General features: G+C 42.9%; 1 protein-coding gene across 3 annotated transcripts in view; it reads left to right on the forward strand.

Moving 5' to 3' along the window:
• The first annotated feature begins 377 nt into the window (after nucleotides 1–377).
• The window catches only part of SAMD12 (sterile alpha motif domain containing 12), a 176,596-nt gene continuing 149,626 nt past the window's right edge, over nucleotides 378–27,347 (forward strand). For all 3 annotated transcript variants that reach the window (XM_074898505.1, XM_074898507.1, XM_074898506.1), the window contains exons 1-2: nucleotides 378–515; nucleotides 19,894–20,069. In XM_074898505.1, the coding sequence (XP_074754606.1) occupies nucleotides 503–515; nucleotides 19,894–20,069 (189 nt within the window). In that variant the 5' untranslated portion in view covers nucleotides 378–502. The remainder of the gene's footprint in view (nucleotides 516–19,893; nucleotides 20,070–27,347) is intronic.

Below are 27,347 nucleotides of genomic sequence, written 5' to 3' on the forward strand. Positions count from 1 at the left end.
GGGACAGGACAGGCTGACACCCCAGTCCCGAGGAGCCATCAGGCTGGAAGTCGCAATGACTGAAACACCGCGACAGAAATATCCCAGCGCACCCGTGCAGTGACGTCTCCTTCGGCAGGGCACCTGCTCACCCCTTCTTCCGACGGCCCGCGCTGGCCACCACCCCTCCAGCCTCCCACAGCCCCGCCAACGGCACCTGCCGCTCCCGCCCCCGTGCTGCTCTCCCCGCTCGGCAGGAAAGCGCGGAGGCGCCCGATGACCCCAGGCCCGCGGGGCCGACCCGGCGGCAGGACCAGCCGGTGCCCGGCCGGGGCGCGCGGCGGGCCCGGACTACATTTCCCAGGGTGCCGCGGGGCGGGCGCGCGGCCCCGCCCGGCTGTCAGCGGGCGCGCGGCAGGTTGATCGCCGCGGCTGCAGATGAGCGGAGCCCGCGCGCGGCCGGGGCAGCGCCGCCGGGGCCGGGGCCGGGTCGGCGGCCGGCGCACTATGCGAGGCCGGGAGGATGGCGGTGGAAGGTAAGGGCTCCGCGCCCCCTGCCCGCCGCCCCCGGGGTCCCACCCCTGTCTCCTCCCCCGGGCACTCACCTGCGCCGCGGCGGGGCCGGCCCGGCTTCGGCGGCAGGGAGGGCGGGGGCTGGGGGCTGTGCCCGCCGGCGGCGCCCGGGGCGGCGAGGCCGCTCTGCCGCCCGCTCGCGCCGGCCTCGCCCGCGGGGCGCCCGGCCGCCTCCCGCGCCCCTCGGCTCGGCCGCCGCCGGCCCCGAGCCTGCCCCCGGGCCAGGTGGCGTGGGGCCGGGCCGCGGTGGCCCGCGGGAGGGGCGCCCGCCCGTGGGGGCCGGCGGCGGGGGAGGCAGCGGGGGCTGCCCGCCCAGCCTGCGGCAGCCAGAGGCTTCAGTCCGGCAACTTCCCGGCGGGCCCGGCGGTGCCGCCTCTCCCGGCAGGGGCGGCGGAACCTGCGCCGCCTCCCGCCGAAGTGGCCGCGGCGGCCCCGCTCAGCCCGCCGGGCGGCTTCCCCGCCCCGCCGCTGCCGCCGCCGCTCTCCCGCGGGAGCCGGGGCGCCGCCGTCCCTCGGTGCCGCCCAGATTCCCCGAGTGCCCCGAGGCCGCGGTACCCACGAAGCTCCAGCAGCCCCCGGCCGTCCTCCCGCGTGGGCGCTGAGCTGTGGGCGCCGGGGTGTGCTCGGCCCGTCCTCCCGCTGTAGGAGATGCAGAAGCCCCAGGGCCGAGGTGCCTGGCTCCTGGGGAAGGAACCGGTAACTGAGGGGGTGCCTACCAAGAGCTGGGAAGGTGGACGCTTTGCTGAGGTCTTCCAAGAGATGCTGGGCTCTTGTGGCAGTCTGATGTTGGCTGCGTGTTCCCTTTCCATGTGTCTTTTGGGAAGTTGGAGGAAAGACATGACTCTAGGTGTATGGGAAAAAGCAAATCCACTTTCCTGCTGTCCGCTTATAAAATTTACTCGGTTTTCCAGTGCTTCAGAACAAGGCATTGAGAATCCCCAAGGTCTGTGTCCCTTCTTGGTTTCTTCTGTGCCCTTGGGAAAGTTTTGGAAGTCTGCAGTATGAAAACCAGCCATCTAACCTCTCCCCTATTCTTAATTTGGGGTATGTTGGGTTTTTTGGGGTGCTCATCTTGAGACCACCTTGAGTTTTGTTTCTCAGATATGCTGACATCTACAGTTCCATCAGAGACCACTTTCTTTATTGCTGAAAATCCATGCTGAAGCAGTCATGCTGAGTACCCAACTGAGCAGCACAAATAGTCCAGCAAAAGCTTGGGCTTACTGAAGGCAGTGGGCAGCTTGACATCCCTGAAAAACAGCTTCCTAGGCAAACTCAAATAAAGGTAAACAAGACCACTGTCTCAGAAGGTGTCTGTGTACATCCAAAGTTGCCCATCCTAAGCCATAAGCATCTCCATGAGTCAAATAGATTTTTTACGCAGAGGCTGCTTTACTGAATGGCGGTTTGAAGACTGTAATGATATAAAGAAGGGAGGTAGTGGTCCTGAATCAAAGTATTGCTTCTGTGGTGGCAAAAACTTACCAACGTGAACTGGGCATGCGTGCCTGCCAGTGGGTAAGTAAATGAAAGGGACTGCCATGCACCAGATGGTTCATATGCCAGCAGCAACCCCTATTTCAGTGTGCTCTCTAATCTCATCCTCCTTTATTCACTTGAAGTCCTTCTCAGTCTGTTTGCTAGATCTTTTCAGGTCTGTAATAATTCCTGTCGTATCTGCAGTGCCTTCCATCTGAGAATCTCTAAAAGCTTTGTAAATATTAATGAAGGAAAGCTCTGCTAAAGCTTTGGGAAGCAGTGCCTTTCCCTTCTGAGATGGGATTTTTTTTCTTTTAACTCCTTCTTCCCATTTCTTTCCCCCAGGATTCATCCCTGCTATGGTCTCTCAGAACAGGTTTTCTTGTCTGCATGTTCTTCTTTCCTCCCGTTTAGGGTTTTTCTCCCTCAACTTTCTTGCCTTTGCATAATTCTATTACCCTCACACTAGCATAGTATGATGACTTCTTCAGCCTGAGTAGCTGTGTGGCTGTGACTGCTTTGTGTGTATGAGGTGCATGCACATCTAAGGCCTTTTCTTATTCATCATTTTCTGCTGGAACTATGTTTCTTTGTGTGACTGTGCTTAAAAGCACACTTTTTTCTTAATGTAACTTCTGCTGTATTGGAGCCCAGGGCATGAGCCATGTTCTTCTTGTGAACTGTGACTTTTGGCAGGTAACATGTGGCATTACAGCTTTTGTTTGGGAAGCTGAGAAGTTACTTGTCCCTCATGGTTCTGATCACCACAGTGTGCAGATCCTACTCTAGTTGAAAGTAAAGTTGCTGTTGAATCTTCTAAACTGATAGTTTTGTAGAAAAATGCCAATTTGCTGAACTCAGTGTCTTGGACTCACGAAACAGACTGCTGCTTTTTTTTTTCCCTTCCTGATTTGATTTGTTTGTTTTTATTGGAAAATTTTTCCTGGTTTACTGCTTGGGATCTTGAGAGCATAATCTGCTGTGCATCTGCTCTGTAAGCTTGGAAATAAGGAAAGCCCTTGAAACCTGGTTTAAGCTGAAGCTGTCTGGCCTTCCAGCCTCAGTGGTAGTCAGCTGGGTTCTTGGCTAGGATGGTCTTCCTGGGTCTTCAGACCTTTTTATAGAGTGTAGTAAGGCTTCTGGATGCCTGGGCCAACTGGCTTCTGTGAACTCACAAGTGGCTGGCTCTGGGATGCAACTGTCAGGGAGTGGAGAGGTCCCTGGGGCACAAGGGAACCACGGATCTTGGAGCATGGGAGTTCCTGGCCGGAGCCAATATCCGCTGTCCCACCAGCTCCACCACGGCTATTGTTCTCTGGAAACCGCCCATTTGTCAGCCTCAGCCATGACCCAGAGACTCTTTGTTTCTCCTTTCAGAAATGCTCTGTGTGGCTAAAGTGAAAATATTTTGTAACTTCTAGTTTGTGGAGAAACTTTGTAAAATTCCGATTTCATTTTACCTAACAAACTGTTGAACTCTTCCTCAAATTTGATTATTTTAATGCTGTCTTAGCGTGGAGTGCTGGAGTTGAGTTATGGTAACAAAATGTCCAGTGGCTTACTTAAGGAAAACACCCTAAATTTTTTACTGGGATAGCTGGCAGTAATGCATTTACAAATATGAAATAGGAATTTGGAGGATACTACAGTTGCTTGACAGTTATATATAATACATACCTGAGTGTCCCAAAAGAGATTAGGTGGACTGGGAGATCCTTTGGGTTGCACAGTACCAGTGCTTCCTGACTGATGACAGGATTGGTGTGTGTATTGGGAAAGTGAGTTTTCACTCCTTAATATGAGCCCATCTAGATGGGAGCACTGCCAAGGTAAGTCTATTTTTAGACCTAGCAGTTTTGACAATGTTCCTTTAAGTGGTTTTTTTCCCTTTAGTAAGAATGAAAGAACTAGGTCAGAGCCAGGAGAAAAAGGCTTTTGATCTCTGCAACAGTGTTCTCAAAATTTTTTTCTTTTTGCTCTTGTGCAGCAGAGGTAGAATGAAATGGTGATTTCTTTGTGCCCCCCCCCTCCCCCCCCCCCCGCCCCCCCAAGTATTTATTGCACAGGAAAGTGAAAGACTGACAGCAGCCACCAGATAATGTATGCATGCACGTAATCCCACACAGTTCTGTCAGATCCCCTCCAGCTCTAGCCTGTGGTGTCTTTGAGATTCCTGAGCAAAAAAGTGCTCATTAGATCATGGAGTTCTTTCATAGTAAGTGTTTAATGAAGTTTGGTCTAACGCCTTTCCTGCTGTGTATAGGCTTGGGAGAGTGCATACATATGTTTGTAGCTGATCTCCTCTTGAAAGTTTATGTAAACTTCTACTTTTCTATGGCTCTTCTTTAGTGGGCTTGTGCTACTGAGACCCTGGGTCTCCCTACAGGAGAATATTCTTTTACTAAGGAGTGGAGTCTTCCTGACATAAAATAGCAATGACTCTAGCCTTACCCCTTGGTAATTCCCAAGGGGACTAGAGACTCAGAGGACATAAGGGCATTCTGGGATGTGGCGTCAAGGTTAACTGCTGCAAGACTGGTTATTTGCAGCTTGTAACCAATTTCTCTCAAAGCGATCCTCTGAATTTCAGCAATACCTGGGTGGAAAACCTTCAGTGCCTAGCCAACTCTGATGAATGTTGAATGCTGACGTGGGTTTCCTCAGAGACTTGAGATGTGGTGAGCTCAGAGATGTGCTATGCCAACTCTGCCAGGAATGTTAAAGCAAGTTCAGGACCATCCCAAGGACAGCTTTGAAACAGGTTTCAGTGTAGGTACCTATCATGCTGTTCCAGGGTGTGCCCAAAAGTACAACTCTTTTGACAGGTGTTCAGTTACTCAGCTTTGTGTTATTCCTACACTCACTCCAAGCTTCTGAGCCTAGATGTCTCCACATCTAAGTTTCCAGGGAATGTGATCTCACAGATGGGTTTTCGGCACACTTAATAGCCTGTGGAGCAATGAAGTAACAAACCCTCTCATTCAAAAATAACATGTGCTTCCATCAATGCTCTTGTTTTCTTCAGAAGTTTTCAACCACTCCTTAGCCTGAGGGACTCAGACATATGGCTTGAAAAGGACTGCCAGTTGGAACCAGGTCTGAGATAGGTATCTACCTCTCCAGTTGCAACTGTTGCATTGGGTCATAGCAGAGGAGATGGATTACACCAGTGGTGGAGGTGCACACGGGACAGAAAGGAGTAAGACCTGAACATCATCAGCATTTGGTCGTTGTACTAATTCTGTATGTTATTTAGTGACCATCTATTGCAAAAATACATCAGCAATTATGGTATTCCAAAGTGGAACATCAGTCTTCTCACATCCACGTTCCTGTGGCAGCCTTCTTGTTGGGCTGTAACATCTATACCTTTCTTTCTTGCTCAGCAGCAGCACAACTTCAGAAGATGGTGCTTCCCTTGACATGCTTCCCCCTCTCCCCGCCAGTGTGCACACAGCTTGGTGGCAGTGTCTGCTCCTCTGCTTTGAACCACTGCTTAGAGCTTTCCTATTTAGGTGGCTACATTTGAGAAAGTCACAGTTCATTGCATCTGTCTTTAACAAGGTAGATAGTCAGTGATCCCTCTCCAAAGGAATTAAGTCACTATCTAAGGCCAGGAGTCTGGTTTGGACTGCAGGTTCTTATTCTGAACAGGTACACTATGCTCCTCAGGCATTGTATAGGGAGACTGAGCTGAAGTTCAGAAGGTACGCTCTACTGTGGGAATTGGAGACCCCAAAATGAAACTGTGGCAACACTGCACTGAAGTCTCTTTGGGTGTATTCAGACCGAGTGGGGAGTGGTTATGATTGTAGGTTATGTGTTTGTTTTTGGAATAAACAATTGGTTGTTAGGAATAAACTCATATGAGGCAGGAATCAAGATACAGTATAGACTTGGTGTGTTGCTGCATTTCCCTTGGATGAAATCTGGTTGTAGGATAAGACTGTGCCTGGAAACTCAGAAGTGCTTTCAGGTCAACCAAATTAAATACAATTCCATGAGTATTTGGCATTACCCTTTAAAATACTTGGAGGACTCAGAGGCTCAGGGAGGACATTGATTAATATAAATTGGCTGTTTCAATGCAATTGAATGCCATTATAAAGATAAAATTTGTCAGGTGATGGTGATGTATAGGCAAAAGGAATAAATTGTGCTTTGAAAGTTCCTGTGCTTTCTCCACCAAGAAGGGAAGACAAGTAAGCAAATGACAAAGAGTTAGACATTAGGTACATTTCCTAACATACTTCTGGAAAGTACTGACAAAGTCTTTGGTGAGGATGTAAGATCCCATGTTTACGGCTTAACTGGAAATTATAAAGTAGAATTCTTGAGTGTTTGGGTTGGGTTTTCCTGTTGTTTGGTTTTCTTTTTTTCTTCTTCTTCTTCTTCTTGTCTTTTTCATTTTTTTTTTTTTGCTGATATGTCCAAGCATGGTGGGTAACATTCAAGGAGGTTGTGTAGCTTTGTTCCTCTCATTTACAGCTTGGTGTGTGAAGCCAGGGCAAGCTGGAGGCAGTCTCCTGTGTTTCTCAGTATTCTCTCAGTATGAGGGTTATGGCAGGAGAGCATCAGTGAGAAGCTCAGAAGAAGGCACTGTAGCTAGGTGGTGTCAGAGTTGCAGATTGGTGCGGATTATTCAGCTGAAAACCTTGGAGAGTTTTCTGTCCAAAACATCATCTATGCAGGCTTGCTAGTGAGCGCGGACCCTGGGTATCTGGTTAGCACTGTAAGTTTTTGGTTTGCTCATTGGTCTCTGAAAGTGCTACAGCTAGTTTGCAGAGGTGGTAGAACTGTGGGAGGGCTACTACTCAGTGCACTGAGTATTCAGTTTCTGGGTTTGTTAGGGATACTGTGTCTGGTTCTGATGCCAACTTGCTCTGCTGTTCTGGCTGAAACAACTTTACTCTCTTGTGTCCTGTCCCGTCTCTCTTTCTGTCCAAACTGTATGATCTTTGAGGCAAGGGCTCCCCTTTCTGTGCACAAGAGATACTCAGGAGTTGGGACTGAGCAATCCTGTTTGGGTTATTTCTCATGAAATAGAATGGATATAATGGCCTTTGAATGGATATAAGTATTTACCCTTGCAGATTAACAGTTGAACAACTCCAGCCTCAATTATTTGCTCAAAGCATGCAGAGAATGGGGAGGGAGTAGTTGTGGAAGGTGCCATAGGTGGAGAAAAGGGCTAGAAAATGGAGTAATTTTGAAGTCTTCTGAAACTGTCTGGTTTGTGGTGGTCAAAATAGGATTTCAGGAATTATGAGGACAAACTCAGACAAGGCAAGAAGGATCTTTGCTTCTATGTCATTGCATATTGCTATTGTATTTTGAATGTTTCCTGCAGTTTTGCTTGCCATGCCCCAAAAAAGGGACAGGACAGAAAAGAATACAGGAATGGGCAGTCGGCTGGTCAGGGACATGGTATCTTCTCAGAGGGCAGCTTATAAAGATTTTGAATCCTTTTAGCTTGAAGAAGAGATGACCAGATGTAGATGAATGATTTGGAGAAGGTAAAAAGGGAACTAGGTCACAAGGCAGAACAATGAAACTGTAGGGTTTTGTGCTTAACAAAAAAACAAAATAGTTTTTCATATAACACGCAGTTCCTCAGGTGCAGCTTTCAACCTTGGGTTACTCCTAACTTGCCAAGAAAGGATCAATTCAGGTATGCCTTGCTCTCACACCATTTCCTTAAGCTGTGGCATAAAGGGCTAGACTTCTAGTCTGACCTAGCCTGATCACTTTTATGACAGTCTGGCTCATCTTGTGTGCATCCAGAACACTTCCACTCACCACAAGAGCTTGATATGCATCAAGTAATTAAGAGGACAGTTTGGCCAGGACAACCCAGAAACACAAAGAGGAGATGGGGGGTTGGGCACTGAGCTATAAAAACGTTAACAGACAGGGTTGTGATGTATAATATATGTAGCTCTCTTTTTCCCAATATATAGGAACTGATACTGTTGTGTAAGAGGAACTGTCTGCTATGTCAGGTCAATGGAATTGAGGGGGAGGGGCCCTGCATTAGGCTGCAGCTGTAGAAATGCCATTCTGGAAAATACTAGTTTTCCACAGCAGGTAGGGTTGTAAAATGCTGTACTGAGCTGCATAAATGAGGTGAAATATGCTCTGAGAGACCCCTTCAGGAGACCCTGAAGCAGATTAGATCTACAGAGATCTACAGATCTCACCCTTGGTGGCTTCTGTCTTGGGTAGGTGGTATGTTCCCTCACCTTTGCATAGGGTCCTCTTTCTCTCTCCAGAAGCGTCCTGTGGCAGAAGGATGGCAAAGAGAATGATGAGGGAGTTGCTGTCAGTAGCTGCATGTTCTCTGTGCAGCATGAGCAAAACTTGGCATTGAAGAGCCAGGTTCATTAATCAAAACAGCAAGTATTCACCCTAATATGTGCTGCTCCTGGATGAACCAAACAGGTGGGCTGGGGGACTGGACTTGGGCTGAAGTGAACTCTGCATCCATTACGGGATCTGATATGCTTGCAGGGAGTATGTGACTGAACAGGAGAAGGCTGCGAGGAAGACATTTGGTGTTAATTGTAACCTGTCTTTAGTGCAGTGCTACGTGTCCCTGTATGATGTGGAATCTCACTAGCTCATGCTCTTCAGCTGAACATTCAGATCATTACTTCTCTCCATTCCCCCACTCGTTCACTCTCCTCTGCCCTGTTTTTGTGGCTTTTTCTTTTTCTTTTATTTTTCCCCCCCCAGAGGGGATTTTAGTTGAGTTGATTTGCTTCTCTCCAAATAACCTAGTAAAAGCAAGAAAGAGACTTTTAATACTGCTGTTTCAGAAACATAAAGAAAGAAGGATTGTAATGTGTGTAAATAGAAGCTTTCTCCTGGATTTTCCTCTAGAAAAATAATTGCATGCTCTCAGCTATCGGTTTGTCGCTACACAAATCGGCTGGGGTACTCGAGTGAGTAGGATACAGTGGTATGAGTAAGCAGTAGGAGGTGAAGAATTTTACTGGGGGAAGGAAAGAAGGCATTTTCAGGCTCTTCAGTTAAGTGTGCAAGAGAAGGGGTAGCCTTGAACAATGGTAAAGGAGGTAACTTTTAGGCGGTTGAAAGCCAGGATAGAAGTCAACTGCCAGATTGCGAACTAGTTATGCTAGTGAGAATGAATAAATACATTTTCCTTTGCATGTTGATGACTTGCTGCATCATTCATGGGACAAGAAATAAAGACTGGATCCACAGCTGAATTGCAGCTACTTCTGTGCCACGTGTTCAGCAGACACCGGCTTTCATGGTGGTGTGTGTCTGGACATCACACTCTTGATGCTGTAATAAAGACTTAACCTCTGTGTGTCTGAGCCATTCTTTGTATGCTGGATAGGCTCACTAGTGTTTAGAAAAGATTTCTAATGTACTGCTGTCTGTTTATAGAATTGTAGTAGTGCTATTAGGACTTGAGGTGAGGCATTCTTAGAAATATAATTTGTGGTGGAGCGTGACTAGCTGATCTCCTAAACAGTGATTCCAAGACAAGTTTCTTCCAGGGACAGTGGAACTAATGAAGACTTGTTTCTTACCGAGGTGTGTTCTTTATCTTTTTTATCTACTTCCCTTCCGTATTCACTGTGAAATCCTCAGAGGTCTACAATGGTACCTAGTCTGGAGTTTGCCTAAGTCAGTTGGTGTCTGACAGTTGCAACGTATGGTGGATACTTTTGCCTCAGAGAGCATTATTTTAGGTCTCTTCCTCTCTATCTATCCACTGATTTTATTTTTTTTTATACTTAACTCCTGTAGCACCCTCTTTGATTGCAAGTCTGTGCATCTCAAACTTGAAATCCAAAGGAGTTCCTTTACTTTTCAGAAGCTTTGTAGATGCTCGCACAAGCCTTCTTATTAACAGGGGATGAAATTAGTTTGTGGAACACATTACCAACTATTTTGTGCTGTAATCCATTGCTCAATTTATGTTCCTGTTTACATGTGATGCATTTTACTTACTGACCTTTATTACTTTGTTCCCTAAGATCCATTTTGCTCTGAGCTAATTGCATAGCTCATTAGTCCTCTTCTTTGCTAGTATTCTCCTCTTTCTCTATACCTGTACAGAATTTGTGGTAGACTTGCCTGCCTTATTCACTGAATTGATCCATTTTTCAATGAGCCTTTCTGTTGCTGGTATGAATTCAAGAGCTGCTTGTATCAACTGTATGTTTATTAAAATGGTATGAGAAAATGCTTCAGAAATAATTTGTCTGTCCAGTCATTGTGCTTGCTTTTTATCATGAAATCCCATTGCTGTTACAAAGGCAGAACTTGAATTCCTGAGACTTCAGGAATATATATGCAGTCTGTCTCCTGAAGAGCAGGTGTAACAGAAACTCTTTTATGTTTACAGCATTTACTAAAGTCTATGAGATAAGAGATGGCAAATGATATTGCCATACATAAAATAAGTAGTTTTCAATAGGAAAATTGTCAAAAATGCACAGGTAAATTTCTTAGCTGAGTAAAGTTAAGTACATATGTATCCTGGTGGGATGAGAGTCTTAAAAGGCAAATTTAACCCATACAAGAAGAGGGATTTTTATTCTGGGCTTAGTGTTTCTGTTCAATAGGCAGATAAGGAGTCTCTCCTCTCTGTATGCTCAATATTTGCATGGCCTTCAACCAGATTATGAGTAGTTTGATTTCAGATGAAACCAGAATGAACAGTTTAGCAGTTTCTTGATAGATTTCTGATGCTGTACAAGACTCTCTACCGTCAGCTACCTCTTACAGCTGAGGTGCATATAAGCAATGTATGTGAAGTGTGGTAGATCGTCTCACACTTTGTTTTCTTTCTGTGTTTGGCTTTATTTTTGCTCACTAATTCATTGTTTCTGGAGAGAGCAAATGGCTTGTAGTAGTAATTGGCTTGATACCATGGGGTGACTACCCTGTTGCCTAGCTAGAGATGTTCAGGGATAGTTGCATCAGGAGTGCAGTTACTTTATTTTTTTTCTTAGTGATGATAAATTTAAAGGGGTAAAAAAAGGCAAAACCCCCATAATCTATAGTTACAAACTAAAATCAACACCTTTCCTCTGAACACTTTATCCTCTTTTACCTTCATGTTCTTCCTACAGTTGTCTCCCCTTTGCTCTACCCTCCCTGCCCATCTTGACCTGGTTCAATGGCCACTTCCTTGCTACAGAACTGTCTTTTCTCTTGCCCTTCAAGATACCTCCCAGATGGAAGGCATGTCCCACTGCTTGAACAAATTCTTGACTGTAAAATTCATATGTTGTCAGATGCTTATTGTTTGTTAAATAGATCAATCCAGTAGATGATATCAATAGTCATGATAGAGAGGCTAGAAAGACAAGCCACTCTCTGGAGGGACCTGAAGGTACAGCAGTGTGCAGCTGTGTCTGCCAAGCCTTGCTGTCTATGTCTGAGCTTTGAACTCAAACCTACAGGTACAGCTCATCAGTAGCAGCAGTTTACAAAGTACCCCACAGCTCAGTGTTAGCCTGGCTTTTGGCACAGCCTGTTTGTAATCACTTAATGCTGATTTTTGCTTCTGACCAACAGAAGCAGGTAGCTAGATACCAATATTACTTCAGCTAAGTATTTTGGGACTTGAGGCTTAGAGGTTTCTGTTAAATTCATGTTGTCTGTACTGAAGTAGAAAAGGTCCTGACTGATTTGGTAGGCTGCTTTGCTTTGTGTGAATGGTACTCAGTTGGCGGCCATTAGAGAGGCAGACTTGAGAAACAGTGGTCAAAATCTTGAAGCTACTTCCTCAGCAGGTTGCCAGCGTGTTTACTAGGTGACAACATAAGCAGCAGGTTGTATTCATGTGAAACTTTGACTGCAGTTTAAGATGGTCCAAAGTGATAGGTTGGGGGACCTGTGCTGATTTACATTAGCTGGAGATAGGACTGTATTGAGAAATAATTCCTACAGGCAAAAGCCAGACGGTTTCTCAAAACTAGGGACTGGTTGTGAGGCAGATGGACCATCCAGGAGTTGTAGAAACTGATTACTGTGGAAAAACTCTGCCAGATTAAGTGGTCAAAATAATCTTAGATTTTATGGTACAAATTAAAGTCTTCTTTATTAGGTGTTTTTAATCTTGTTTTTCAGTATCATAGAAGTGGTAATAACTGTTCAGGTCAGACATGTTTTCTAGGGATATTCAGAGTTTTTACTAATGAAGTACTAGCTTCTGGAAAGATAGGAAGGGCTTTGCAGTGCAGATCCTTCTTGCACATTTGGTCAGTGTGAGCAGCTATCTCATCTGGAACAAGATCTCCGTGTTCTCAATGTGAATGTCTCCTCCCCCCATTTAAAGTGGGTTGTGAATGATGGCAAGCAAAAAGCCTCAGGGATGTTGTTTGACTACTTGATATTGAAGTGCAGCATCTGGAAGTGTACAGAAGTCTGACTGAAAGTGCTGACTGCAAAATTTGATGTGTTTGGAGATTTGATTTGCTTTTGACAAAGAACTGGGAAGAGATGGAAGAAACAGCTCCAGCGAGAGCTGCTGTCCAAAGGTTTTGTAGGATCTCCTTTCCTGGAAATACCTGTTAAATCTTCATGACCTTCATGAAGACTTGAGGTGACTGAAAATATATTTGGATCCTCTTTGTAAGGTCTCTTCTGTGTCCAGCCTGAGTTTGTTAATGTTCCAGCTGTAGGGACAAACTTCTGCCTGTCTCTTTCAGCAGTGTGACATTTTTTGGTGGGAGTATCGGGTGGATTGTATGGATTTACCTCTTAACGTTGTGCAGCTAAATCTGTGGCATGAATAGATAAAATGGAGCTCCCATGTTTGCCAGTACTTGACACACAAAAGTTTTTTTCTAAGGATTGTTAGAGGTTGGATGGGTGTCTCCCATGCCTGCTTCTTGTCTCTGAATAGCAAAAGCTAGCATATGACTGTGATGCACACAGAACAGGGTACATGAGTAAGAAGATGCTATTTTTACTCGATCGCTTTTTAGAATAGAACTATTGTTATTGCATGTAACTCAAGTACTTGCCAAATATGCTTTAATGTAGCCTTAATTGATCTGCTTAAAATCTTAAGCCAGCAGTATTCTCACTGAAACAAGGAGTTATGAAAAGTTTGACACAGTAGGCGGTAGAGCGCACAGAGTAGCAATTGATCATAAACTTGATCTGCTAAGCCTTGCCTACAGATGGAGACACAAAGACTTACCATCTGCCCATGCAAAATTTTGGATATATCAAGGCTGTGTTTTGAAGAGTGCCTTCGGGCTTTTCTAAAGACAGGATTCACAGAATACCCTCTAGTAAAAGGCAAGGCTTGCCCCCAGGTGCTGGTAACTTACTATGGCTCTTGGCTGCTTGCCATCTGGGAGGCAGGCAAGTATGGGAGGGAGGTAGCAGAGCATTTACGTTGCCCTTTGAGCTCTCCTTTTGAACGGCATATGTCTTAAGGGATCCATGTGGGCACAGAGCTTGGCTGACATGTATCAGCCTCTGCAGGGCAACAAATTCTCTTGCTTTGTATACATGAAAAGGCCTTGGGTTTGTGTTATAGCATGTGGAAAAAACCCACTGTGTATTACATTAATTTGTTCCTTCCCTAGTTTTTTTTTAGGACAGACATGGTCATTTTTCCATTTCGGGTGCTTCGCTTACTATTTTCTCACAGTTTTTGACTGTCATAACTTGGCAGATCTCAGCAGTCTTTTCTTTAAAGTTCTGGAAAAGTGGATATTTTCCTGTAGATTCAGCTCTACCATTGAGCTGGGACTACAAGAGCACTTAAGTACCTTTGTTTTAAATAATAGTTTGTTTCATAAATATCGTCTATGGATCTATGTTATTGTGTCTGCCAGTACCATTCATCATGTGCTTGTTGCTGTGCAGTTGGAACTGTACAGAACATTCACTCTCCCTTCCCAAAAGAAAACAAGTTCCTGCCACAGAAAGTTCTCAATCCAAGTTAAGTGATAATTGTTGGGGAGCATGAAGAGAGACAGGGCATTAATCAAGTGTTAGGTGGGGTTTTCAGCAGGGAAAAGAGAATATAAGTGCTCTAAAACTGGATGAAGTGTTGTATTAGAGACATATGGATGATATACAAATATTGAGATTGTATGGAAGAATATTGGAAGAGGTTCTGTTTCAAAATCTAATGATACTGCTGAAATCTAGTGGTATTGGGCTGATACTATCAGCTGATTTGGAGGTAGGGTTTGGTGTCTTGATAGACTTTTAGGGAATGATGAGGTAGATTGAATTTGGTAGAGGGAAGAGGTGCTGAGACAGTAGTGGTATTGTCAAAGCAGTGGCGTAGGAAGATGATCTGAGTGCAGAGGGTGGAGTGAGCTAACGTTAGCTAATACCAGAGTAATGACAAGTGAGAGCATAGACAAGTAGTTTAGCAAGAAGCTACTTTGTCTGTAGGTAGAATCTTTTCCAGATGAATGGTGTTAAGGCCTGAAAATGGTTTAAAGAGAGTCAGCTAAGAGGGTCAGAGCAGTTGGGTTGTGGTGAATTTGGTGATTTGTGATTCTTCTGTAAGAGCTGCTTAGACTCAGTTCTGCAACCCTGGGTGCTGTCAGTCCTCTAGCCTCCTTCAGTTTTGCATAGTCAATCCTGAGTTTAGAGTTGACCTTATCTAGATAAAATTATACAAGGTGCTGATTTACTGTCATGATTTGAGCTCGGAGGGAAACTGAGCACCACGCATCTGCTCACTCCCCTCTTCACCCCCCCAGCACTGAGAAGAGGAAAATAAGCAAAGACGCTGTTCACTCCCTCCTTCCTCCCCAGGGCTGGGAAGGAGGAAAGCAAAGGGCCCAGAAAATTGAGATAAGGACACGGAGGCTGACATCATCCTTTGAGGCACAGGCAAACAACAGACTCATTAGGGGAAGAAAAAACATAAAATTTAATACAGACACTAACAACAACAACAACACTTAACAGACAGAGTAGGACCGTGAGAAGCATTACCACATCTTGAAAACACCTTCCCCCATCCTTCCCTCCTTCCCAGGCTCAGCTTTGCTTCAGATTTCTCTACCTCCCCCCCTCGCAGTGGTGCAGGGGGCAGGGAATAGGGGGTGCGCTCAATCCTGCCACTTCTTCCACTTCAGGGCAGGGGGAAGTTCTGGCATTTCTGCTCTGTTTCAGCCTGGTCCACCTCTCACAGGAGACAGTCCTCCACAAACCAACTCCAACATGAATCCCTCCCATGGGTGTGTGGGCCACCCCCATGTGTTGCAGTCCTCCCAGTGCCCAACTACAACAGCAGGGGCTGCTTCCTGCAGAGCCTTGTTCAGGTGCAGTCACCTGGTGTGGGGCCCCCACAGGCTGCAATCGGTATCTGCTCCACCAGTGACCCCCCCTGGGTGGCAGGGAGGGGTGGTCCTGCTGTCTCACCACAAAATACGTTGGAGTCTCTGCTCTGGCACATCTCCTCCCCTTCTCTTTTCTTCCACTGACCAGTGTTTGCACAGATGTTCTCCTCAAAATTTCTCCTTACAAACTCCCACAACTTCTCCCAGGTTCCTCTTCTTAAATACATTATTGCAGAGGTACAGCTAATTGGTCCAGCCTTTGTGCAAAGGTGGGTCTGACTTAGAGCTGGGGAAGCTTTGAGAAACTTCTCACAGGGGACCACGGCTGTAGCCCTCTCCCCTGCTACCAGAAAAATCCCTGCCACTGACTCAAACCAGAACAAATAAGATAGTATGTTATTATTGACCAAACATTGACTTCTTTCCCTGCTTTCAACAAATCTTGAAGGGGAGCAAATATGGTTTGTATTGACATTTAAAAGGAGGCAGGAGCTCTACTTCTGTCTGCCAGAGATGGATATAGGTGTTTCTATGTAGTAACAGGAAATAAGACCCATACACACAAATACTCTTTCCTTCTTACCCTCTGTGTAGTTGAGAGTTGGATGCCACACTAGAGGAAAACAGTAAAAGTGAAGCTGGCTACCTGAAGATGACCCATGACAAAGAGTGATTAGCTTTGCAAAGTGACTGAGAGAGTTATTCTCACCTCTGCTTTTTTTTCCTCCTGCCCCACATCCTTCTCCCCATGCTGAGGCTCTTGTTCTAGTTGTGCCTTCCTTAAGGAACAGATTCTGTCCAGGTGTACGGTAAGCCAAGACTGTGATGGATATGAAGGACGGAGATGAACTCTTCCTTTCTCCTTCTACCCCTAGGAAATAAAAAAAGTTGTCTTCCCTCTGCCCCTATATCAGCAACTTTGGAAAAGTCTTTCCTGAGGCAGCCTGTGTTTCTTTTAACCAGTCACCTCTTTGTCAGTAAAAAGGTAATGGGCAAGTATGTAATTGCTAGCAGCCTCTCCAATTTTTTCTTTTGTGTCCTGAAGGAGCCCAATATAAAGCATTGCTGAAACAGCACTAACATTCATTACTCTTGAAAGAACGATGGGCTAAGAGTCAAGCAGCATATTGTCATGTGATTTATTTCTTTTTTAAGCCATCCAGGTGATAGTTATGCTACTGTGTTATCAGAAATATGGATCACTTCCTTCCTGTAATGCATAGCAAATCAATACTGTAATCCAGAAGGCTTTCCTTGTCCACCTCCTACTACCTTCCTCCCTAATCTGTATTGTTTTGGGGGCACTGGGAGGGTGGAGTTGTAATCCACAGGAAGCTTGCTGCTGGCAGTCTTCTTCTAGGCAGTGGTAAGTTCCACTGTGCTTTGTGATTTCTCTGTAGCAAACTCTGCAAGGGGTTTCTGCTGTTTCTGGATGGTGTGTTAGTGGTTCAAAGGTATATGCAGGAGCCATCCTATTCACCTAGACAAGATCCTTGCAGAAGACATTTGGAGGGATTTTTATGGACCACATTCCATACCGAGTGTCATTCGCTACTAATTTCCAGCCCTTGCTGGAGCAGGGTGTGCTGAGAGTATTTTTATAGGTTGGTTAGGATATCTCTCACTTTTTGTGAAGGAGGGAATTAGTTTGGCTACTAACACAACAGTTTCCATCCTCATTGGGCTGTGAAGAAATCTGTCTTGGTGGATCTCATCCATCTCTTCTGTGGTCTGGGGGTTAAGCAGAGTAGTCATTAGTAATTTCTTCTTTCTTTCAGGTAGGTAAATACAATCTAGAGGAGGCAGATAATGATAGGTGGGTATGATCTAGGAGAGAAAGAGATTTAATTTTTTTCCTTAAGACACACTGATATAAATATAAACCACAAAATCATATCTCTCTGAAACCTTCCATGGGAGCTTAAAAGCCCCAAAGACTCCCTTTGTCATAACAGCTGGACAGGTTTTGGATACCTCCCCATGATGTCCATAGAGCCAGAGCATGTTAGCTTCACTACAGAAGTAACAAGGATTTTTCATTTTCTCTGACACAGAAAGAGGCCCTGCAAGGAAAAAAATCAAGCAACAGCTGTGTTCAAGTTCAGTTCCATTGTAGTCTTGTAGCTGTGACAAAAGCAAAATCCAGGAAGAGGTTGGTATGGAGTATACCTAGAAATTAAGGAGTCAAAAGTTAGGAAATGCCTCTGCGAATGTTATTAGGATTTAAGTATTTACATTTGGTTTGAATCAGTGGTGTGGCTAGGAAAACCAGTAGGAGGAAAGGAGCACCTTGAAGAGAGTCATCTATTTTTCCCTTCTCACCAGTGAGAGGCAACGCCAGAACAAGGTTGATTTGGTTTTGCACTGCCTTCAGCCAACCTGCAGAATTGGTTTGAATCAAGGAAGAAAGAGACTTGCAAGAAGAGCTGCAGCTAGACTTAGGGAAAAGCTCCTTAGAGCTGGTTTGGGAAAGGACGGTCTGTAGCAGCTCGCTAGGTATCAGGAAGAAATTGCAGAGGCCTGCCCTGCTAAAGTGTGGCAGAAAGATGACACATGAGAACGGGTATCACACAGGCTGCTGCAGACCCCTTTCACTGATGTGCTTTTTTACCTATTAAAATAAAAAATGTTCTTGTTTTTTGAGAAATTGGTGCATGAAGGGGAAACCCAGGAGTTCCCAAAAAACTTCTCAGAGGGTTTTCAATGCTTTTAAAGCAAAACCACAGCTCTCTATGCAAGACCTAAGCAGATGGAGGATCCCTTTTGAGAAAGAAAAGATTTTTAGCTGGAAATCATTCTCATAGAGTGGTCCATGGGGTGGCCAGTAGAAACGCTGGCTCACCTCCAGAAGCTCTGCATCGTTTACCTCTTCTGATTCCTTCTCCAGAAGGAGGCTCTGCAGGGCTCAGCTCTGGACATGACGTAATGGAATTATGGTTTCTCCTCTTCTTCTCATGCTGTCTGCTAAAGAATTGTCTATTTGGAGGGGGATCTCTGTCTATTTTACGTATTTGTAAAAGAAGTCAAGGACTAATCCCCTACAGCTTCTCACAATGATTTAGTTCCCTTCCTGTTCTTAGTTTCATTTACTAGTTTTCTGTGGGCCAGTGACATATTTTTCTCTTCTATACAAAATGGCTGCAATTTGTAATAAAATGTTGCAGTTCTTTACTGCTTCCCATCACTCAGTGTTGTTAATGAATTATCTTCATAACGTCCTTTGACTTGAAAATAGGAGATGTTTCCATCCGTAGCTTGCAGACATAGGTATTGTAGTGCTTTGACAGATCACTTATCTTTTACAAGTATTTGGATGTTTTTAAAAATTCCAAGGAGAGAAGGCCAACTTTTTGGCCTCTGCTTTAATTCTGCACCAAGGAATTGCTGTAATTTAGGCTTGAATTTTGAATTATGACTCTAGGATTGAAGGTGAATGGATTTTAAAAAGGTGCTGTAGTCGAAGGACCCTTTGCCTTCTCCGGCAGCTGGAGCCTGTTTCACATGAGAGGCTTTCAAGGACTAATCTGTAGCTGGTAGAAACTGGCAGTTCTGATTCCTTCCCCTGCTCCCCACCCTCTGCTTCTAAGCCCAGCAAGAGTAAAAGGGCAGCTTTTATTTTGACTTTACATTACATTGTGTTTTGGGTTTCTATTCAGGTCTGTCAAACATTGCACCATGGTATCTGAGCAAAGTTCTTTTGCGTACAGGGGAAGTTGGGACTGTTAATTATGAGTAGCACTAAAAGTAGCGCAGTTACCCAGGAACATGAAGAGGAAGTTGCCTCAGGATCCACACGTTTTAAGATTGCTACACGTGCCAAGAAGGCTGTTAAGCCTGTTCTCTATGTGATTGCTGGAACTGTGAAATTTTGGACAGAAAGTGATTAAACGACTGCCATAGTTCTAAATGTGCATTTCTGTGGTATGGTTTGCATTTGTTTTACTTTTTCCTCTGGCTGCTTTCCTTATTCTGCTGCCATTAGTCCACACCTCATTATATGCTCCTAGAGAGTGCATCCCTCTTGCTTGTTAGGGTGGTGTAGGTGGTAATTTGCAGTGGTACAAAGTGCTGAAGGAGAGATAATCAGCTGGGTAAATCATTACTCTGTGCAGAGACCAACTTGCTGTGCACAGCTTGCTTACCCCACATTGTTTAGGACCTAGAATGTTGTAGTAATTGGAAATGTAATAGAAAAACTTTAATTTACTTGCTTAGAAAAAAAAGGTATGGCTGAATGATTAATACATGGTGATATATTGTCCTATCCTAGTGAAAGCTGTAAGTTGAGGGTCTTGGCCGCTAGTGAATCCAATAGAGCAAAGCTCAACACGGTACCCTGCGCTAAATAGCCTTAACACAGTGCTGGATTGCCTCTCATTTTCTTTCTCAAGTATCTTACCCTGAACCCATGTCAAGGTATAGACAGTTCTTTTGCCATGATCTGACATAGCTCTGGTTACCATGTAGCACTTCCTAATACTTTGTGATAAATCTTTGTAACATTGGTTTCCTCTTTCCTAAGCAGAGTTTTCTTTCTCTTATTTTTTCCCAGCTATCCATTGCAATCTGAATCCAAATGGTATTGATCACCCTGTCCCCACAGAAGGTATTAATCTGCAACTTGAAGGTGAAGGAGTTGAATCGCCCTCTGTTAAGAACACTACTAGTCCAAAAGGGCCTGAGTCAAAAGAGACACCCAAGAGACAGGTGGAGCCAGAAATATCTAAGGTAGGTAGGACTGGATTCTTATTTATTTTGGTGTGTCTTAAAGAATCCAGGCTTCTTGAAGTGTTGGCTACTGCTTAAAAAGCACTTATCCTCATGTTAAAGACATACAAAGGTGCAAAAATAACAGCCTGAGGAAATGGGTGTTACAGAAGCAGGGTATTGCCATGGAGTTTTAGCCCACACATATCTTTGACATTACACTATTTTATTTTTCTCTAGATGAAGATAATTAAAATAATGCAATCTCTTTTTCTCAAGCACTGTGGAGACTTTTTTTTCAAATTACTTGGATAACAACCAGGATGGGAATACGTATGTTTTTCTTGAGTGTTTTTTGTTTCGTTGTTTATTTTTTCCTGGGACAGGTAAAGGAAGGAAAAGGTTCTATGGATATATGAATATATGGATTTTTATATGGATGACTGAGTTTTTATTAAACTCTTAACTAATTTTAGGCAAAATACAAGTCACTTCTTCCATGTCTGGTATGTCAGTGAATAAACATACTTCAGAAGTGAATTCCTGAAGACAAATGAAGTGTCTGTTCTCATTCATAAGCAGACCTGACTACCAAGTGCAGGTGAATTTGTGTGCTTCAGACACTTTGGGTACAGGACAATAATTTGTCATATTAGATATATTTTTAACTAGAACTAGAATGAAAAATAAGAGAATGGTTAAAAAAAAATAAAGGAGAGATCTTTAAAAGCCTTATCAGTCTTCTTGATCTTTAAAGGCCTAGAACGAGGGTTTTGGAGGTGATTTCAGCAGAGTTGGAAATAGAGTTCTTCCTGAATCTGACACTTTAGAAATTAATAGAGCAAATAAAATGTGTCCTTTTTTTTTGTTTAAAAAAAAAAAAGTCCAAAAAAGACAGTATCAGTTAATTAAATGACTGAACAAGTAAGAGTATTTCCTACTGTTATCAGTACAATAAATCTAACAAACAATACGGGTATAGTTGTAATGTATTTCACTTTTAGAATAAAATAGTATTGAATTTCTTGAGCAGTAGCCTTGACAATGAAGGCTCAGTATGAGTTCTCCATTCTGATTTTTATCTAAAATACCTAGTTTAAAATGAGTAGAATTTAAACTCATTTAATTCTGTCTTAAGTCATTGAACTAGATCTAGTACAAATTTTCATTGATCAAAATCACTGCTACTTGCAGGTTTTTTTGTGGCCAATTATCAAGCACGTTGCTGATTTTTCTTTGAACCCTTGGAAAAGAGGTTTGTGTTATTGCTTTGAATCATCAATTTGGTAACAAGACCACCAAATCTGGATGAGCTTTGAGACAAAGCTTAGCTAATAATGCCTTTACCCAGATTTTGCAGCCAAAGGCAAGCTAACCCTGCCCATTTTTCAACGTCACCAGTTGAAAATCTGCCCTGTATGGAAAGCTGAGGAGATGTGTTAAGCTCGTAGGGGATCTTACAAGGTTGAAATGTAAAGCTAAATGGTGCAATGGGGCTTCCAATGGAGAATGGGCTCATGTGTAGTTGACATGGAACATGGGCAGATCAAGTTTGTCTTTGCTTGCAAAAGACTCATACTAGTGGAAAATCAGGATGAAATATATTGGTGTTTAAATGTAATGGAGCCTGTTGCCAGTGTTTTAGCAGTCCTTACTGGACTAACGAATAGAAAACTGTTTCCAAGGCTGTCCCTGCTGGAGATAGCTGGGCAGGAGAGGAAGTGTAGCGTTCTCAAAGTAGTAAAATGAACTATTGATTTCCTACATTTGATTGCAGTAGCTTTATTTAGAAAGTTGAGCATGCTTCAGATTTAAAAACAAACCAACCACCAAACAAAACTAAACATTTGCTTGATGGAATAAGCTTGGCATAATAGTATCAAGCTAATGAAGTGGACTTTTTTTCTGAATGTATTGCTTCCTTGTTAGCAACTTTGTTTTTTATGTGGTATATTAACTTGGTGATGTTTTTCATCTGGATTCATAGGTTCCAGCCTGAGGTGGTCTGTCTTTTCTGGCTTGCTCTGCCTTAAATTTAAAAATTGTGTTGCTTTATCTTCTAAAATATGAATATAGAGTTGGGTTTGTAACTTGTGTGGCTTTAAGACTTGAATTAAGCTGTCATTATGAAATTTAATCCATGCAATCATATCTGTGCAGTGGAAAGATGAGTGGGAATAGAGGAAAATATTGTAAATAAAACATTGTGGGCAGAGCCATTTGTTTTATATTTTCTCATTGCTCAGTTGTTTTTAAAAAGGTTTCTTTGCAACTCTGTGTACTCAAATGATATTAACACATACCTCATATCCACAGTAGTGAGACATATTTGACAAAGCAATGCAACATATTGAATGCAATTTTAGATGCCTTATTAGACCATCTTCTTTGCTTTCAGCTTTCTAATTTGTCTTCATTGGGACCAATTCCAGCACTTTAAACCCCTGGCTGCTCTAAGGTTTTGCTGTCCAAAGAAACAAACAAAATCGCTTTTCTAATGAAGCGTGTCCTTCTTCTGTTCTCAGCTATGAACTTGCAGAACAGTAGTAACTCATGGGCTACAGGTAGATTTAAAGTTACTTTTTATGCAGTTATTATAATGTAAATAGGGGGGTACAAGTGTTTGTTCCTATATTTGGCATGCAGACGGCAGGAAGTGTAGCGTGAGTGAAGGATCACTCATTTAGAAGTTCCTGATGAGTATGGAATCTAATTTTTAGAGACTGAGGTAGAGTTCTAACGGTAAACAGAACAGATGATCTTAGTCTCCCTCAGCTGGTTCCCTAAGGAACCACCTTGTTATGAATGTGAGCAAGTCCAGAAAAGGCCAAGATTATTCGTATCTAAACTGATGTGCATAATCCAGTGAGACCCTGGTTAATATACAGAATATAATACAAATTAAGGCAACTATATGAAATGTAAAAATACTTAGCTTTTTTGGTTTACATATTTATTTTAAAGTGTGTATGTATATATATCAATATACACACTTTCTTGGTCAGCAATTTATTTTTCATTATTCATTGTATTTAAAAAATAATCAGGCAGTTGGGTGGACACTTTTACAGAGCAGAAGACTTCACTGGAGAAAGTGGGGATGGCTTTTCATTTAAATTTTAAAAATATATATTATTTCTTTAGCACCTATATCTAACCTCTGGGTGTGTTTTCTGAAATTCTTATTTTTTCATTAAAATTCTACTTCTGGCTCTCATGTCTGGTCTGTTTGGTTTTAATATGATAGTTATCTCTAGATAAACACAATGAGTCAGGACATTTGGAGTTACAAAGTAGAGTTCTGTTAAAAAAAATTTAAAGTTTTACTATAGTTTTGAAGACCTGTACTTCTCTGAGTAGAAGCTTTTAACAGAAGGTGACTTTCCTAACAAGATTTAGAAAAATCATCTCCTGCAGAAGTATCAACTTTTATCAAGGCTTCCCACGTGTTGTACTCATAAAGCCCTGTTCATTGTGAGCATGAGACCCAAATCTGGTCTGTCACTTATTAGAAGATTATTATTTATTCAGGGAGTTTTGATTCTTAAATAAGGTGTGCATATCTGGTGACACACTTTGTCTCATTATGTGGTAGCAGCAGTAGCAAATAATAAAGGCTTTTTAATGGCAACCGCTAAAGTTAGACTTTTTATCATGTGTTAGCAATGGCAGGTTTTTTTATCTGACTTGGAGACAAATTAACAGTCCTTTTAAAATGTTTATGAAAACTATGAAAATAAACTGGTGAGAGAAATGAGAAGCTTTTTTACCTTGAATTCTGTTGATAAATGCTATATAGACCCCAGTGGACTATACTTCTTGCGGTGTAGGTAATTCATTCTTTTGGTTGCTTTTGCTTTCTTAAAATAAAAAACAACCCAGCTTTCTTTCAAAATGACATCAGTGAAGGGCTGACTGAACTGAGTAACAAGAGGATGAGAATTTATCTCAGCTTACTGGGTCCAGTTCAGAGCTGACTGGGGTGGAAGCAGCTCCTCTGGATTCCTGGGGAGTTCTGCTCTGCTTGGGAAGTATTTGGGGTGTGTGTCAAGTGTGTGATGAATTGTTCAGGGACGAGAGAGTGAGTGTGTTATAAAATTCTTCTTAGAAATATAAGGCTTCTGAGTAATAAGGGTGTTATAGCGTTCTTAGAAATATAAAAGTGGTTTTCAGATATTTTTTTAAAAAAATAAATGTCCTGGTACTGTTCTCTAAAGAGAGAATAGCAAAAGTAATTTTCTAGATGAAGTCTTCAGTTTTCTTAATCAGTGGCTTCTGCTTCACAGTGTTTATCCTTTTTGTCAAGCTTAGAAAATGAAAATGGGTTGCATGAGAAAGATGGTATTTGCCAAGCAGTGGTCCTGGCAATGAATATAATGAGCGTGTATTCCCATCAGCATAGCTGTTTAGTATGCCAAGCCCATTTTATTCACACTTGCCCCTTTCCCCCTGACACACCACTCCCCCACAGCCCCCCTTTTAATTTTTTTTTTTTTGCCACTGGTTGAGAAACACCAGTGGCTACTGAACTGGGGCAATGAGGTGTTACTATTTTGCATTGTCTTCAACTATCCCCCTCTTGTGAAACTTGTGGTGGCCACAGGATATGTGAAGCCAGATTGGATGGCTGCAGTTACCAAAGTTTTGCCAGTTGAAGTGGAGGTTCAGAATAACGCTAGCTGGGCTGTTCCACTCCTCCAGGTTTTGCTTTAAAATTGTGTGGCAGGGTGAGAAGGTGTTTGAATTGCAGACCTCTACACATATTTCAGCTGATGTGCAGACCGTGGATGGTAAAATGTTACTTTACTGACCCGAAGTTTGCTTTTCTTAGTTGATTTTTGTGGAGAAATAGTTAGAAAATTACCAATGTCCACATCAGATCACCACAATAAAAACCAACAAATATGGTGTGAGTGTGGGGTTTTTTAAAAAATTTTTTTTTTAATTATTTTTTTTGACTGCAGTAGTGACAAAACACCACTTATTATATTCGGCCTTTTTTATGACTAACAAAAGTAAGTACAGAATCTGAGTGTACAGTATGTCTGAAGTAGATTTAAAATTATTTACTAAGTGTTGGTATCAGCTGAAATAATTAGACTTTAGGGCAACCTGCCTTTCTAATGTCTCATTCTATGATTATTAGAAATACACAATAATTAGTGTGCTCACTTCTATCTTAATTTCAATAGACTTTTTCTTTCATGTTTTTCATAGTTAGAAGTATGCATGTTGTCTTGCTTTCAGGTGTCTAGATTGGGGGCTGAAATGTTTGATGTGTATGTATCTCTTCCTCTCTCAGCCTATCACTCATGATTGTGACCTCTGGCTGAAGTCTGAAGTTTCAGAACCATGCAGTGAACAAACCTATCTTGAGCGGTGAAACATGGGCGCTGGGTGACTCTGTACATTTCAAGCAGCTGAGGCTGATGTTTTGTTTATCACTCTGAGGTTTTACTGGTGTGAATGAAGTGCTGGAGTAACCCTACCTGTAGTGCAGAATATAGCTGCTTGATTCAGAATTTACACTGTCACGAGCCAGGAAAACAAGAAACACCTCTCTGGTGGGGTTTTGTAAGTCAGTGTATCATAGGAGGACAAATGCCTGATCCAGAATCCAAATTTATCCTTACTCTCTACCATGTTTTTCCCCATTGCTATATCATCCGTTCTTGTAATAAATAGTGTAATGTGAAGGTCCACATTTTTGCAGTGAGGTTTCTACATTCAGCATAAAAGATGTGGCTGCTTCTGTTCATCCTGTTTGCCCTGACTGCGTGCCTGGCAATTCTGAAGTATCATCTGCCCTGACAGCAGCTGCACGTAAGTGGGGGATCTTGTCTGAGTTAGTTTGTTGTGCTCTGCTCATGACAGTGAGGGGAAAAGAAGGGCATCTGCAAAGGAACATTATTAATTTAATTCTCCTTCACCCCCCATCACAAGGTGGGATTATTTTCCAATTGCTTCTCTTCTTTCTCCCCATAGGTAGTCAGAATAATTAGCTCAGACTAATACTTAGCTCTTTAGATGGGTATAAGTAGAACAGATTAAGTTTACTCACAAAGATTACTATTGATTGACCTTCCAAACTGTTTGAAGGGATCCTTTATGGAATTCAACTGTACAAGCAGGCTCTATCTACAACTTCAGTCCATCAGATGATAATAGGAAGAGAAATTTCTGTTTGTCAGGCTTTTTACAGTTGGACTTTAACCAAAAAAATCAATGACAAAAACACTTCCAGTGGCAGCATGCACACAGTGAATGCATGTGAAGGATGGCAAAGCGTTGGCCCCTGGGAAGCGGTGCAGTCTGTGACCCTGTGGTGTGCCGGGGGCTGCACAAATGCACAACAAAGTGGTGGTTTCTGCCGCAGGGAGCGAATGCAGTCCTCGTATAGGGCAGGCAAAAGCAGATGGTTACAAAGAGGCAGCTGAGGGAGCATAAGGAGGGAAATGTAGTCTGATCTGGCTCCTGTTGTCCTGTGAAAGCTATCAATGTGAAATTTGTGTTCTTTTCCATTACACTAGTGTGAAAAGGAGCAGCAATTGCAGTACATATTAGCAAACATAAGCTGTAAAAAGCCATGGTAGTACTCTAGAAATAAGTGGGATGTCTAATACTATAGACACATGTAGACACAGACACATTATTTAAAAGAACTTCTCTTTGGGGAAAAGGAAATATAGATAAAAAGATGGAGCAGCTTTTAAAGGAAAAAGCAATTCCACACACCGTGTGGATGCATAATGTACTTACAGTGCCTGTTCTGCTGCTTGCCTCATTGTGAAGCTGCTTCACAAAGCCATCCAAACCCTCTGCTTTCACTTTGAAGCTTGAAGCTACTTTAAGGGTTTCATACCGATTGCTTTAAAAATAAAGCAGTATTTTAATGACACAGCTACCTTGATGGGGAAGGAAAAGTATAGAATTGCCCAGTAAAGAAAACAGCATTGTGATTAGAGGGATTACAAAATGTATTATAGAGCCAATTTAGCATTTAAAATGGGAAAGTAGTTTAATGCTCCACTGCTGGCACTGCAGGTTCTGCAAATAGTACATCTCAGATGAGTTATAACAATAATTTCATTAATCTGCCACATGTGTTCGTAGGACACTTCTGACAAAACTGATTAGCAGTTGCTGTAGTCTACCTTTCTCTTTAGAAGTGGGAACTTTTTTTCTTTTCCATTTGGAAAAATAACATAATTGCTGAGCACTGGAAGTAGAATGCGTCACAATCACAAAAGGAGTGTGGGGTTGTAATAGCCTTGATGTCTGAAGGGTGTTTCTTGTGTT

Source organism: Athene noctua, chromosome 2 (genome assembly GCF_965140245.1).
Source record: "Athene noctua chromosome 2, bAthNoc1.hap1.1, whole genome shotgun sequence".
Taxonomy (NCBI): Eukaryota; Metazoa; Chordata; class Aves; order Strigiformes; family Strigidae; genus Athene; species Athene noctua.